The sequence below is a fragment of the Columba livia genome, chromosome 4 (genome assembly GCF_036013475.1).
Source record: "Columba livia isolate bColLiv1 breed racing homer chromosome 4, bColLiv1.pat.W.v2, whole genome shotgun sequence".
Taxonomy (NCBI): Eukaryota; Metazoa; Chordata; class Aves; order Columbiformes; family Columbidae; genus Columba; species Columba livia.
This window is the reverse complement of record NC_088605.1, coordinates 29,373,800-29,389,275: the sequence shown is the minus strand read 5'-3', so window position 1 is coordinate 29,389,275 and position 15,476 is coordinate 29,373,800. Positions and strand designations below refer to the sequence as shown.

The 15,476-nt window shown below is 39.8% G+C and overlaps 1 protein-coding gene across 15 annotated transcripts in view; it reads left to right on the top strand.

Annotated features, from left to right (window-relative positions):
- Window positions 1–12,964, top strand: part of CLOCK (clock circadian regulator) — a 64,820-nt gene extending 51,856 nt beyond the window's left edge. For 11 of the 15 annotated variants that reach the window (XM_065060933.1, XM_065060927.1, XM_065060926.1 and 8 more), the window contains 7 exons: window positions 38–127; window positions 795–821; window positions 1,000–1,146; window positions 3,077–3,283; window positions 4,482–4,690; window positions 5,028–5,292; window positions 7,461–12,964. In XM_065060933.1, the coding sequence (XP_064917005.1) occupies window positions 38–127; window positions 795–821; window positions 1,000–1,146; window positions 3,077–3,283; window positions 4,482–4,690; window positions 5,028–5,292; window positions 7,461–7,643 (1,128 nt within the window). In that variant the 3' untranslated portion in view covers window positions 7,644–12,964. Of the gene's footprint in view, window positions 1–37; window positions 128–794; window positions 822–987; window positions 1,147–3,076; window positions 3,284–4,481; window positions 4,691–5,027; window positions 5,293–7,460 lie in introns of all 15 variants that reach the window. The other 4 variants (XM_065060937.1, XM_065060939.1, XM_065060940.1 and 1 more) reach the window with 3 other exon arrangements.
- The last annotated feature ends 2,512 nt before the right edge of the window (window positions 12,965–15,476 follow it).

The following is a 15,476-nucleotide window of genomic DNA, read 5'->3' as shown; positions in this document are numbered from 1 at the left end:
TTCTCTTCCATTTACGGAACAATTTCTTAAATCCTAGTCTTTAAGCTCCCAGTCTCTTGGACAACCAGTAACACAGCCAACGATGTCTCAGCCTGCAACTTTACAGCTCCAGTCTGGCATGTCCCAGGTATGGATTATGTTGGTTTATTATTTTTTGAACAGTCTTGTTCTGAATATAAGGTTAACTTCTCTTTCAGAAATTGAGTTATTTGGTGCCAAAGTCAACTTTAACTTTATTCTCTTGAAATGAGCAAATTCCCCAATTTGACACTTCCCCTTTATTTTTTTAATTCGTGTTGCTTGTGTGGATCTAGTTTTCAGCCTGGGCCATTAGAAACACAGATGTAAACACAATTTAAGATAAAATGTTTTAGGACATGGATTTAAAAATCTGTCAACTATGCTGGTAAATTTCTACACATATGCTTGTAACACCACTCAGCCTGTGAATGGTGGTATCAGGTCCAACTAAAGACCTCTGTCCTGTAGACAGTGTGTAAGTATCGGAGAGTTAATTGACTTGTGGCCCATAGCAGATGTCTAGGGAAGAACAGAGGTGGCAAACATGGTTTCTGTGTTTGTCACAAAGGGTATTCCCAAGTTATTTGTACATGTTCTAGCTCTGGGTGATTTTTTTTTTTTGTAAACAAGTACAATTCTAATTTTTAACCTGAGAGATCTTTAAGATCTGCAGTACCATGTCAGTTGGTAAGGCTTTTTGTAGAGTCTTGGCGATTTGGATGCCAGTCAATTTCTTTTGCTATGGATGTTTATTTTATTTTATTTTTTTTTAGTTCACCAATCTGATGCACCAATTAAATGTGAGTTCTGTGACATTTTCATACAGATGAATTTGTTCTCAGATTATGGGTATTAGCAGTTTAAAAAGCAGTGCTGAATTTCTTTGCTACTGTGGAGGAGTGTATTTACTGCTTGCAAATAAAACGTTATTTTTGCTCAGCTTTTAATTTATTAATTGCACTACAGCCTGTGTTTCAGTTTTCAGCTCAATTAGGAGCTATGCAACATCTAAAGGACCAGCTAGAGCAAAGAACACGAATGATAGAGGCAAATATTCATCGACAGCAGGAAGAGTTGCGTAAGATTCAAGAGCAGCTTCAAATTGTCCACGGTCAAGGGCTCCAGGTGAGTAAGTGTAACTTACAGGTGTGATCTGTGGAGAATTTAGGGATCTAAAAAGATACTTGGGCAGTTAATTCCACAAGGTCATCCTCCCTACACCCTGTCAGCTGCCATCTGGACTTAATGTGCCTAAAATCCATAGCACCCAAAGAGGCTGTTCCTGCGGTACCTGCCGTTTTGCTTCTGAATGTATCTGGAAGTGCCACAGTGTGTCTTTTCTATGTTGAGTGTCTCAAGCCAGCTTATGCCTGAAGCTAAATGTGAAAGGATGCCATGGTTATTACTTCTTGCATAGTTTTGTAGCCATTAGAATATTCATCTAAAATATGTAAGATAAGCATTTAGTTCCCCTTTTAGCTCAAGCGTGTCAAATTCTTAGCTTTTCTTTCTTAGACTGTCCTATCTGGCTGTGGTCCTCCTACACGCCCTACTTTGCATGGCATACTGAAGAGGTTGCTGAGCCAGAAAGACAAGTCTAGAGGATGCATTACATTCAGTCTAGCAGCTGGCTATCTGATTCCTGTATTTTAACCAGTATATTTTTTCTAATTTTGTTATTTTTTCAGCAGTTGCATTGGGAAGAAAATAATTACTCTATTGGGTTTTTCTAGTTAAAAACAAAACAAAAAACGAAATAAACAAACAAACAACCACACAGACCCAAAAAAAACCCACACCACCAAAACGTACAGGCTGAGAGAGCTGGCGGTTTTCAGCCTGGAGAAGACTCTGGGGAGACCTTATTGTGGCCTTTCAGTACTTAAAAGGAGCCTACAAGAAAGATGGGGACAGACTTCTTAAAAGAGTGGGTTATGATAGGACATGGGGTGATGGTTTTAAACTAAAGGAGGTGAGATTCAGACTAGACATGAGGAAGAAATTTTTTACAATGAGGTTGTTAAATTACTGGCACAGGTTGCCCAGGGAGGTGGTAGATGCCCCATCCCTGGAGACATTCAAGACTAGGCTGGACAGGGATCTGAGCAACCTGATATAGTTGAAGATGTCCCTGATCATTGCGGATGTTGGACTAGATGACCTTTGAAGGTCCCTTCCAACCCAAACTATTCTATGATTCTATGAAAACTAAAATACACCTTAAGGAAACAATCTAAATATTTTCAGTGTAGATTGTGAAGAAAAAGTATAAAAAATACTTCCTGGAAGTATTGAGTATGTGCTTAGATTCTGTTGAAGAGTGGCAGTTCCTGGCATGTGCCGTTTTCAGTGTTTTATTGTGTCTAGTGTAAGCCTGCCAGCAGCAGACTGCCTTATAGATGCCTCAAGACGAGAAATTCACAGTTCTCTTCCCATGCACTGTGGAATTTATTCAGGACTGTGGAAACTGGAAAAATATCTACATTCTGCCTTATTACTCTGTCTCATTGCAGTCTTGGGCCTTGTTTTTGTAAAGACTCAAACATTTTTTGTGCTGAATTCAGCTTATTACAACAAAGTCTGAAAGTTCAGTATAATCATTATGATTACTTGATTGCCAAGTAAGATTATGTTCTTGATGCTATGCCCGGATCTACTGATTCTGAGATTTTCTTCATTTGAACTAGTTTAACTGCTAGAGATCCTACAAATAGAAATGTGATCTCTAATACATTTTGCCTTTAGACAGTTGTAGACTACATTGCAAGTTAGTCTCTAAATGGTACTTTTTCTTTAAGAACAAATATTAAACCTTGATGTTTAGTGCTCTAGGAATCAGGATTCTGATTCTTATCAGTTACAGTAGAGTCTGAGTACTAACCCTATATGGGCGTTTGGTGTCTTGCTCTTGGTGGTTGCAAGGCTGTTTCAACACCTCTAATAACTAAGATGAAATGTTATCTTACATCGATTTAAAATAATTAAGTTTAGTTTCTCTAAAAGATGTTGAACAATTAAGATTTTTTTAAAAGCTAACAGGTGGATTTTTTTTAAGATGTTCTTGCAGCAATCAACTTCTGGACTCAACTTTGGTTCTGTGCAGCTTGCTTCTGGAAATTCTTCAAATGTTCAGCAGCTTACGCCAATAAACATGCAAGGTCAAGTTGTTCAGACTAATCAGACTCAAAGTGGGATGAACACGGGCCATATAAGTACTCCACACATGATACAGCAACAGCCTTTGCAGAATACTGCAACACAGGTGAAATTATCTTATTTATTTGGCTGGAACACAACAATAGCTTCCGTAACATCCCCCTCCCAAATTTTTTTCTTAACAATGTCCTCTGAGTCATCTTGATTTCTTCATGTTCCAAGTTTTGTAATTGAAATGCATATATGTTCTTGATAATGCAATTTCAGATCTTGTTTTTATTTTAAGACTTAGGCATGTAAATAATAAGTAGCTTTTTTGAAAGACTAGTATCAAGAAAATGTTTAGTTTGCCTTATGTTGAAGGCCTATGAATTTTCTGTTGACAGAACACATAACGTGAAATTTGTATTAAGTGAGCTTGAAATGCAGTGTCCAGACAGCAAATAACTAGAAAATCATTGCAACAGGACAAGCATATATTGGTGCTCCTGCAGTTGACTTTTGTACTCTTCAGCAATGTCAGTCAGATGCCAGATGTATACGACATCCGTAATATAATAGTATTTTTCTTCTATGAGTTTATTCAGTTCCTCTCAATTCCGTGTGAAGTTTTGAAATCCACAGTATCTTGTAGTGAGTTCTACAGCTTTACTTTCTGTGAAATATGATTGTTTGTTTTTTTAACTTGCTACCCAGCTCATATGCTAGAAACATATTGAGCAGCTCTTCACTTTTCATCTTCTCAGTCACATGTCATTTCAAAGTCCTCTGTCACATGTATCTCCATGGAAGCCTGTTCTTCAAGCTGAACACTTCTGTTGGGTTTGACCATTTTGTGCATGGAGGCTCCTTGTATGTCCGATCTCTGTGGTCATCTTCCTCCTTTTATCCAAATTCCATATTCTCCTTTTGAGATTTGTGAAGAGGCACACCAGTGGTGGACAGTGTTACCATCTCAGCAGTGAGCTAGTTCCAAATTTTCATGTAATAAATGGATTGATTGTGGTGTGGCACAGAAATGCCAAAGGAGTAAAAAACAGCATCTTGAAGAAACAGTTTACAATAACTGAAAAATTAACCTGGAGAAGAGAAGAGGTTAATCTAAGAGATTTTCAGATGTCTGAGGGCCCATCCCCTCTCCAAGTCCCCAGTCAGTAGAAATGCTTGTGTACTTCAAATTAAGAATTAATTTGTAATAGAAAAACATTAGCAGTTGTAAACTATGGGCAATGACAATGAGGAAGGCAGCTGTAGTACCTGGCTATTTTCAAATTACTATCTCATGAAATATTTTTTCTTTTCAGCATAATCAACAAAATGTACTAAGTGGACACAATCAACAGTCTTCTCTTGCCAGTCAGTCACAGAACACAGTCTCGGCACCTTTGTATAACACTATGGTGATTTCTCAGCCAACAACAGGAAATGTGGTCCAGGTTCCTTCCAGCTTACCACAGAACAATAACCAGAATGCTGCTGCAGTAACCACTTTTACACAGGACAGGCAAATCAGGTAAATCTTCAAGACCAATATTCAGATGACTCACTTATACATAGCTGCATCATATACAAAAGGAGCTAAAGTAGCATTAAAAAATTAATGTGATTTACTATTTTAACTATATAGACTAAACTGTGCCCAAGCTAAGGTGTCAAAACCCATGTTGTTACATCAAAGCATGAAATTGACATGTGCGTTTCTCCAGTGCACTTGGTGCTTGGTGTTTTTTTGTTTGTTTGGTTGGTTGGTTTTGTGTGTGTGTTTTTTGCTTGTTTGGTTGGTTTTGTTTTTTTTTGTTTTGTTTTGTTTTTTCCCTAAAAAGTCTCCAAATGTCTTTTTCCATTAACAGATTTTCTCAAGGTCAGCAACTTGTAACAAAACTTGTCACGGCCCCGGTAGCATGTGGAGCAGTAATGGTACCAAGTACTATGTTTATGGGACAGGTGGTGACAGCTTATCCCACTTTTGCTGCCCAACAGCAGCAGCCACAGACTTTGTCAGTAACGCAACAGCAGCAGCAGCCAAGTCAGGCAGACCAGCAGCAGCAGCAGCTCAGCACAGCTCAGCAACCAGCTCAGCCGCAGCTGACCCAGCACCCTCAGCAGTTCCTACAGGTAATGCAGCGTTCTCAACAAATTTTTCCAAGTCCTGACACTTTCAGCCTTCGTGGCATGTCCTAGAGATGCTTTATCTGAAAACTGAGCGATAAAAATAGTAACATATGAACAAGGCTGATGCGTGAGATAAGTTTATTCTGTAGCCTTTCTCTAAAATATTGCTACTTAAAGGAGTGGTGGTCTTCCCTGCAGTTTGACTCTGCTTTGTCCTATTTTATATCCTCTTCCCTTTGAACTGCTGCTTGGGATGAAGAAACAGACATTTCCCTTTAAAACAGCCTGTATTTTCTTTGCATTCACATATTAATGCAAGAAGCTATGAGAGATGATATCAAACAGAGTTGGTTGGTCTGGAAAGCAGCACAAAGCCCAGAGCAAGACATGAGGCACGAACATCTGTCCAGGCTACAGGGGAGGCTGAGCAGCGAGTAACCTTATAAGCAGGGAGTCATGAAAAACCTTGGTTTAGCAGAGAAAGGAGATTGGATCAAAAGAGAAGGAAGGCAAAACCCGAGGGGTTTAGAGATAGGAAATCTTGAAAAGAAAATAACCAGAAGTTAGGAAGAATTGATGGGGAAAACTGCCGCCATATGTTAACTCCAGTTAATGGGTGGCACGTAGCTCACCCAGCAGGTGATGCTATGGGGGAAGATGTAGTGGTAGCTGGAACAATAGAGAAGAACTGCCTTCACGAAGGCATGGGTTGAAAAATCTTAATTGGGCCTCTGATGTTGCCTTCTCCAAAGAAAGATAAAGTCCACGTAACTATCACAATAAAGTTTGTGCACATTCCTAACATTTTTTATCTACGCTGGGAATGTAGTTGCTTTTTTTATTCTTTCACAGTATACACAATTAAAAATCCTTATTTTGTAAGTATTTCTTCCTTCTTACTATGTGTGATCTTCCACTTGCACTAAATGAGTGACCCTGTGCTTAGGTGAAATATATACAAATGCAGTAAGTACTTGGAGGCTTAACCTACATTTATATGCACAATGGTTACAGTTCTATTTAGGGCTGAGTAAAATTTTCTTTCGTTAGGTCAGTGATAGAAAATACTGACTTGTTGAAAAAGTCTTTCATGGAAACGTACCAATTTCAGTCATGCGTCAGGCAAAGGCTTTTCACCGACAAGTTGCCTCTCAAAAAGAGAACTGAAAAATGCCTGTTGATTTGAATTTCAGCACTCATTTATGTAGTGGGAGACTCTTGAACTGAATTAAACCAGAGTGCAGATTTGAATGTGTTCACTGACAACTCAGACAGATACTGTAACAACAGTACTGTTTAGCAGGTTGCTAATGTTTGTAGCTCTGTTTCTAAATTAAAAAGTTTGTACTATTTGGACTTAATTCTGGTGAAGAACACATGACTTGTGAAAGAGAAATATCTCCAAAGCTCTGTTTCTGTCCTAGAATTTCTTAGTATTTTTAATACAAACTATTTAAGTGCTGGAATTTGAAGTGAAGAAAATGCTGATTGAAAGTGGAGAAAAGTACAAAAACAGTACTTTTCCTGCCTCTGTGCGCTGGGGTTTTGCACAGTCTGAAGCTGTGGGTGCAGCAGGTGATGTAGTTTACTTTCTGCTGCAGAACGTGTTTTCTGGATTGAGGTGTCCAAGTGCATTTGTACCCATCCTTCATTGCTTTTCTTCAGTAACCATCACCTTTTGGTTCCATGAAAATTAATATTAAAACTAAGTACAGTTTCCAATAGTAACTAATCCCCTTCAAAGGGGCTGCCTGGGTCTGCAAATGGGGCCATTTCTTTGGTTGTTCATTTTGGCTATGGGGGATATGTGTGATCTGTGCCAAGTCGTGCACTGGTTTTTCATTTGGCGGCAGTGACAGCCACCTGCACTTGTTCAAATAGATTCCTTATGCCCCGTTATGCTCTTGTGGTTTGAAATTGAGACAAATTGCCATGTGTTCCTACCCATTGTCATGGGAAATTACAAAGATCAGTTACAGCTGCTTTATTAATTGGTCAGATGGTCTAATTAACTTTATTAGTATGAATTAATCTTTGCATTGTTTGCTCAGCTTAAATGGCCAAATTGGAAGCTTATTTTGATTGAATCCTTGTGAAAAGTTAAAAGGCATCTAGGCCTGTGTTTCTCAGAGCAGCAGGAAAGATAATCTTTTCCTATTTGCGTGTTTTAGACATCCAGGTTACTTCACGGAAATCAGTCAGCTCAGCTCATCCTCTCTGCTGCTTTCCCACTACAGCAAAGCACTTTTACTCAGTCGCACCACCAGCAGCATCAGTCTCAGCAGCAGCAGCAGCAACTTCCGCGACACAGAACTGACAAGATGACTGATCCTTCCAAAGTTCAGCCACAATAGTGTGGGGCTTGGCCTCTCGTTGAAGCCAACTATCAGGAGGAGGCTGCTCCACAGAGAGTTGCACTGAGCCTACAGAGGTAGCAGTACCAGGGCTTTCTGACACAACGGTGTTGAGATCTACTTCTAACTTCTGGAATCTGTTAAGAAAAGCCACAAGGTTATGGTGACGGGGACATGGCCAACTTTGATAGTTGCCCCAGTTTTCTGTGTTCTAAAGAATTTGCTACCATGTGTTAATTTGTCCAGGTGAAATCTCAAAATGTGACTGAAATGAGAGGGATGCTGAAAATATTGGTATTTTTATCAATCCTGTACATTTTTAAAGTATTAAAATGGACATGGAGCAATTGTTTGAATTAGCAGGAAAAAAATGCCAGGAATATAGTCCAAAAACCATCTAATTTTTTTCAGATGATTATGGGACAGTAAATATTTTGAAAATGTTGTGTGAAATCCAGTTCTCTGTTGTACAGATGCTGTAAAATATTGTGTATATGTCTGCATAAAAGGAGAAAGAGCAAAATATTTTATATGATGCATGAAAATGTAATCTGTTATTTGTAGGTTTGAATATGTTTCCCTAAATTCTCACGCCATACTCAGACTAATGTTTTCCTCTGTTCTACCCTTTTGTTTACAACATGATGCATCATTATTTTCACCCTTAATGTGGGCACAAGTCTCTTGTTTGTGCTTTGTCTGTGATGTCAGGGTTTGTTCGGTGAGGTGTAGTGTGTTGGTTAGTTGACTTCTCGAGGTTAAATTATTGATGAAGCTGTTTGAACTGGTGATCATGCATCAGGGTTCAGATTCATGAATATCATCCATCATTTCATAATTAATTCATTGTTTTCTTTGAAAAATAGGAATTTGCACTGCTTTCTTGTGGATGGTTAGGAATTTTATTCCCCAAAGCTATCTTTTGATATAGTTCATAGTTGGAAATATTTATGTAAAAGGTTTAAAAAAAAATGACAGTGATTTTCAAGAATGTTTCAGTTATAGGAGTAATTTGCACAAAAATATATTTACATTTAATAACCTTTTGGGCACTTTTTAACCACTTTCTCTGTGGTGAGAATTGTAACTTGTTAAAATATGTTGGAATCTTTTTATTCTCCTTCAAAAATTAGTCAGAACTAATTCAGGGTCATTTTAACAACAACAAAACCCATAGTGCCTTGATTTTAATTCAGGTGATAATGCTAAACATCTTGAATTACAATGTCTTGAATCTGTAACCATTTTCAATTTTGAAGTCTTAGTACATTGTCAACCAAACTTGTGTATCTGCTTCATAGATATCTCTGTATCATGTTGATTTTAGCAATGGTCTGATTTGAGACCGTGAGCATTTTTGAGTGGTACTCTCCCCTTAAACACTAGCCAGAAACAGAGGAGCCTCTAAAGTCTCAGACCTTGAAGGTAATACTCTTAAATGATCAAAATATCTAGAAGTATAGCTTACCCCTTTTGCAGGAGGGAGGAATGGTAAGCTGATTTTTTTGTTGTTCTAGTATTTGGTTGTTTTGCAGGGGTTTTTTTAAAATCATTTTCATAGTGTTTAAGGTGTATCTTGGGGAGATCACGATTGCATTTAACACTACCAGGCTATTGATTTACAGATATCACTGAACTAAGACTTCATAAGGCAACTTTACTTTATAAAGAAAATAAAAAGTTCCAACAGACATGATGTGCTATTTTAAGTAAACGTTCAGTAGGTTTTTATGGTACTAGTTTGTGGAAACAAGAACTTCAGAGGAAAATTAATAAATGCTGATAGATCTGATAATTAAAAACAAAACCAGTAAAAGCAGTTAAAATCAGTACTAGGGAGAGAAAGCTGGATTAATCTTGAATACTGAGGAGGAGTAGAATGAATGTAACCAAATGGTGATGGATTATTTTGTACTATGAAGCAGTTTGATTGTATTACTGGGTGAACCAAACCAGTTTAGCCGAGCATTTGATAAGAGTTGGTTGTGTTTTGAGGCTCGCCTTTGCCTCTGCACGTGTCCCACCGTTAGATCGTTGTTTTTCCCCCGTTACAAAGCAAGAGTTTGGCACCAAAAAGCACAGTAGTGACAAGGAAGGAGAGAAGCACAGTACCAAAGAGAAGCGGATCGCTTGCTGCTCCAAGAAGCTTCTTGCAACCTGGAGCAAGGAATAGATGCCAATACCAAACATAGCAAGGAACACTTTCCCTTCCTTAAAGGGATTTCTGGCTTTCTCTGGGCTGGAATAATGGTCAGAAACCTGTTTCTGTAAAGTTCCATGTAAAGAAATCCTGCCTTGCTCTACCGTCCCTACCACGCTGTTCCACCTGTTTCTAAATGAAGCTGCGTTGACTGGAGGTCTGTGCTGTCAGTACTTTTGCTTAATGGAAAATGAGTTAGACTTTTTTAACCAATTACAATAATATAGCACTAAAAAAGAAAACTGGGAGAGCTTTAATAGTGCTGTTAGAACTAGTCAATAGTGGTAAAATAGGTATGTTAAGCTATTATACTCAGAATTACAGAAAATAGAGATACCAGCCAGACGCTTAATGAGGCAGCTTTTTATATAAAGCTTCGTTTAAACTTCTCTTCCCGTGTCCCCCTTCCCAAACACTCTGGTGTGCTGCTCTGGGTCTGTGGCTAAAAAGGCGAAACTCGGTGAGAGAGGAATGAGATGAGGGCAGTAGCGTGGCTGCTGAAAGACAACGATAGAAATGTACACTTTGATCAAGAGGCTTTTTGTAACCTCAGAGAGGGGTCATTCAATTACAGAACTACCAGCTAGTAGAGAAAAAAGTATAGGAGATGGGGAAATTCAAAGAAACTGGAAAAAAATAGCACGCATTTGAAAAATTCCTGCCATGAATCAGGCGAGTTTTTTAGCAAAGCAAGTATGTAGAACTTGGTCCAGATTCTGTGCAAGGATGCAGATGCTTTGTTTCACAGCTCATGACTAAAAACCATATTTGTAAAGGGTCTGCAGCTTCCCCTCTTGCTGAATCAATTGCTGAACTGTCCTCGATTTTCAGTGGGAAGAGGACCAGGCTATTGCCTCTTTCTTCATCAGCCTTTTGCTTCTGCCCAACTTGTTTACTATAGTCGTGGCTTATTTGCAACATCCTAGTAAAGAGCATGATAACGGATGCTGTGATGCTGCAGGTTCTGGAGTGTGAATGTTATGGAACGTTATAAGGAGCCTGGTAGGAGACAATTGTATTTATGAAGAAAGGGGCTGGTGGTACATTATGGAGTGGAAGAGAGGATGGAGTTTAGGAGACAGACATTGTTTGCCTGCGATGGGTGAGGATTTGAAGAAAAGCTTCTAGGATAACTTCAGAGAAAAAGAATAGAGCTATTTTTATATTTCTATTTAATATATATTATATTTGTATATAAATATGAAAGGATTCTAGTAGGAGCTCTCCATATGCCTTCCATTTCACCTAGAGGGTTTACCTTCTGTACTGTGGTTCCAGTTTGTCACCACCTCTGTGGGCATCTTGCCTACTGCCAAACACCAAAATTAGTAACCCAGTATCCTTACAAGAGGTAGGTTTCATTTCAGCTTTATGTAAAAATAAATAAAGTTATATCAGGCAGTTTTTCACAGGAAAAGAAATTATCTTAAGATTCAAATAGCACTTTTTTTTTTGAGTAATAACAAGCACTTTACTGAAAAGACTATTTGAAAAACAGTTTATTTCTTTAGTCAATGAAACTATTAAAAGGGGGGGGGGGCATCGAGGAATAACATGCACAAAACTGTCAAGGGAGACATTTCTGGAAAATGTCTCTTTAATACGGTGATGCTTTGAGGCTCAAAGTGCAAGGGTAAGAAGGCTACTAAAAGCAGTTGGCTTTGTGTTTTGTGTGGCCAGGGATGGTGGTGTCCTTGGAAGGAGACTTTTTAAGTTGCACAGTTGCCTATGAGAGAGAATCATCTGGAGGCTCATTTGCCTGCTCAATAATTCTAAGTGTCCCTTAGGATTATGATTTGTGTGAAAACGTTCTGAAGGTTTAAAGATGTGGCCTTTTTCAAGTGTTGGAAGTTGATTCAAGAACCGTTTATATTTTCGGAGGTTTAACCCAGGTATTGTTATGAGTGTTTTAAATGTTGTGGCATCAGGAGATGGTGTCAAACATGTCAGATTCATAAGTTTCTCTATTTGAAATGATTATTAAAATGAGATGTACAGTCAGAGGGCTGGAAATGGTTATTTTGATTAAAAGGGAAAAGAGACTAGTTTTAATAATTAACCTTTTATTTTTTTACTTATCCCTGGTGGAAAAGGTTGAAGAGAATTAAGTGAATTTGGACTTAAAAAGACATTTAAACAAATCTTAGTAGGTGAGACAAATGTGAGAGAACATTTGAAATTGTCTTGGTTGTCCGTGAGACTGGATAGTTGCTTTTTCATTATCATGATTTGTAACACTACATTCCTTGTCCTTTTTTTTCAAACAGGTGATTTTAAGCTCTGCTACGCTTCATGCTATGTCATCTGCATGATTTTTGCCAGCATGATGTGCTGTATTCAAAGAAATTGTACCTAAATAAAATGGGGGGGAAGGGGGTACCAACGCAAAACAAAACACTGTGTCTGAACAAAATACTGTATATGGCCTAATATAGAGACCCCAGCTGAGACTGAGAGATGCTGCATTAATAGACAATCAGTGGGTAACTATTTATGAAACGCTTCTGGGAATGGTCGTAAAGATGTTCCTGCTTTGAAAGCAGGTGGTGAGTTGTCTTTTTTTAACAAGAAAGGTAAAAATTATTTATTTTCAAATATATCAGATTGAATTTTGAGTTTTTAAGCAGTGTTGATTTCACAGCGTCTTGGGTTTCAGTTTTGTTTTGTATTTTTTTAACTGGCATTAGATTTGTATAAGTGAAAGAAAACAAACAGAAAAACCCTAGTGCCGCTCATATTGACGTCAGGAAATGTAGATACAGTTCCCTGGTGTTCATGTGACCATTACTAACTGTCAATTTTTTAACTGAATAAATGTAACTCATTTTAAATTTTGCTTTTTGTAGCTTCTGAGGTTCTAGAGGTTTTTTTTTCTTTCAGTTGCTTGATGTCAGTTTTATCCAAGTTTCACAGTGAAGCGCGCTCGCCCTTCCCATGACTGTAACAAAGGCACTTTCTCCCCCACCCACAGAACCCACTTGTGACAAGTTGCTTGGTGTCGCTTTTATCTTCTCCCCCTACCCAGACAAATGACTTGTGAGATTTCAGTAAAAATGCAAACTGTATTTTTTTTTCTTGCCTTCTCTCTGTATCTCTTTATAAATTGATGCCCCACTCTAAAGGCTAGAGACCTTTGATTTGTGTATTTTCATTACTGCCTCGGAGTTTACTCACGCAGCCCTTGTTTGAACGTGCACAACTTCAAACTGCTCTTGTATCTTGGTGAGTCCAGTCCCTGCTCTCCCCAGGTGGTGGGGCAAGGAGAGCGGGTCGAGCACCGCTCTGCCTTCGCTTTCTGGCACAGCAAAGCACCCCCAGTCCCCTCAGCTCCCCTCCTCGGTGTTTCTTTTGCTGGGGAACTGCCAAGGAATAATATTCTTAAAGCAGAAGATGTGATCTGAGCTGTGGGCTGTGCCACTGGGAAGGGACACGCAGACTCACATCCAGCTGAGAGGACAGTGACATGGCAGGGTGGTCTGACCCTTTCCCCTCAGCCTTTTCCACTGAGCCAGGTGTGAACACTAAGAACTTGAAATTACAGGATTTCCTTGAACATTTAATTAATCAAAGCTGAATACCTGGAGAAAACGGAAAATACACTTAGCCATTATTGCAGCCTGCAGTTCATCTCTTTCTGTAATATCCCACTAGATGCCTTTGTGAAGTTACTGATCGTCTGCCTTTGGCGATTCAATAGCACTTGTGCAAGCTTTGTGTGACTTCCAGATGCCATAAACAGCGTCAAAATTCACTGGAGAAGTGCTACAGTAATAAGCTGTTAACACCCACCAGCAGTAAGATGGATATCATGTAGCAAGCAAGACTATCAGTTTTCTTGAACTTTGGAAACAGCTGTATATTTTTCCATAAGCTTATCAAGAAGAGGAGCTGTAATTCTAATTGCTGCCCCACCTGAAGCAATGCTGTTCAGTGGCATTTTGCTGTTGTGCAAAGTCAGAGACAAAAACGGTGCTCATGAGAGAATGCAGCTTGTAAAGATTAGCAATCCAAAGGTTAGTTGCACTTCTGAGTCTCAGGCATTAGTGATACATTAATAAATTCTGGAAGATTTCAGCTGTTCAAGGGTAACATACAATAACAAAAATTTTCACCTTCTTGCATTTGTTGTAGCACACAGTCTCTTATTCACCTGTATTTTCATTTGGGAAGTAAATTTAAATCGTCCAGAAGAAATACACATCTATAGCACATGCCACATACATACCAAAAACGTTGCAGGTTAAAAGTCCCATGTATCTACATTAGCAAAAGCCCGTGACTGTAATTTGCCAAGGGCACAGGCTCCAGGGGCTGCATGAGAACATGGGTGGAAAAAGGCCATGTCAGTACAGCAAGTGCCATCACGATTTCCCTGTCTGTGGAAATCAAAGATAACTTGGACCATATTAGGATGAAACTGCCCCATTCTCTTCACTCAACAACTTTAATATACAAAACCTGGGACTAACAGGCAGGGAGGCTCAGCCACCAGCCCCTTTTCTCGAGGGGTGTTGCACAAGCGCACAGGTGGATGCGGTGGCCCCATTCCAGCCACCGCACAGCCTGCCCGGGGCTGGAGCTGCAGCCTGCGGGGCAGCCGCTGCCTCCGACAGCACAGGCTGCACAGAGCTCATCACCAACCTCCACCTTTAGTCTCGGTATCTGACTAATCTGGCTCAAAGCAGCCAGCCCAGCACATACACTCCTGTCTGCATTGCCCTAGAGGAGCAGGCTTGCTGCTGAACTGTGCCTGCGCTCTGGTTCACGCGGTTTCCTTTGAAATCTTTGTCCTGGCACGACCCAAGATTATAAGTTTACCTTAATCTTTGCTTACTGCACTTTGCCAGATAGGATGGAACGGGACAGGCTTTACCTACGCATTGGGAACAGGCACTTTTGAAAATAACAAGCACAAGGTCTTGCTCAGTTGATGTGAGATTTGGTTGTTTTCCACCCCAGTAGAGGGGACCATCACCATCTCCATTTTGTTCCTGTTGCCTGGCGCTGAGCAGGTCAGGCACTGTGCGCTTCTACCCCTCTGCTGCATTCACCTGTAGTCAGAGACCCAAACTCCGGCGCTGCACACTGCTGTGGCGGTTCCTTTGGCAGCGACTGAAATCTGCTGCATCTCACCCCAGCAGGATTGCTGCAGGGTGGCCAGGAAACCTGTTGGATGTTTGCCTGCTCCCCATGTTGCAGATGGAGCCATTTACAGCGCTTTCCCTTCAAAACAGAAACACTCACTGTGTTTCACATTCTCCAGCTATGAAAGAACAAGAAACTGCCTAGGACAGTGGCAATTAAAACTTCAGATAGATAGTTACGTAAAGTGCTGCTTTCATATTCCAAAATGTGAGGCAAACCCCAACCCTACCTCCATTTAGAAGGGAAAGAGCACTATTATTTAAACTCCTTCTATATTTTGTTGCTGAAAATCCAGGCTTTGGGTGCCTGATGTACCAACCAGCTCCTGCCCCAAAAGTATCACCATCTGGAGTGGCTACACTTAATGCCTCATGACTGAAGCATTTATACAGCCCACCAGTACAGCATCAAGCCTGCACTGACATCTTGAACATCAAGATTTCGCAATTCCCAGCCCTGCAGATGCTCCTCCAGCGTACCTGAGAGCA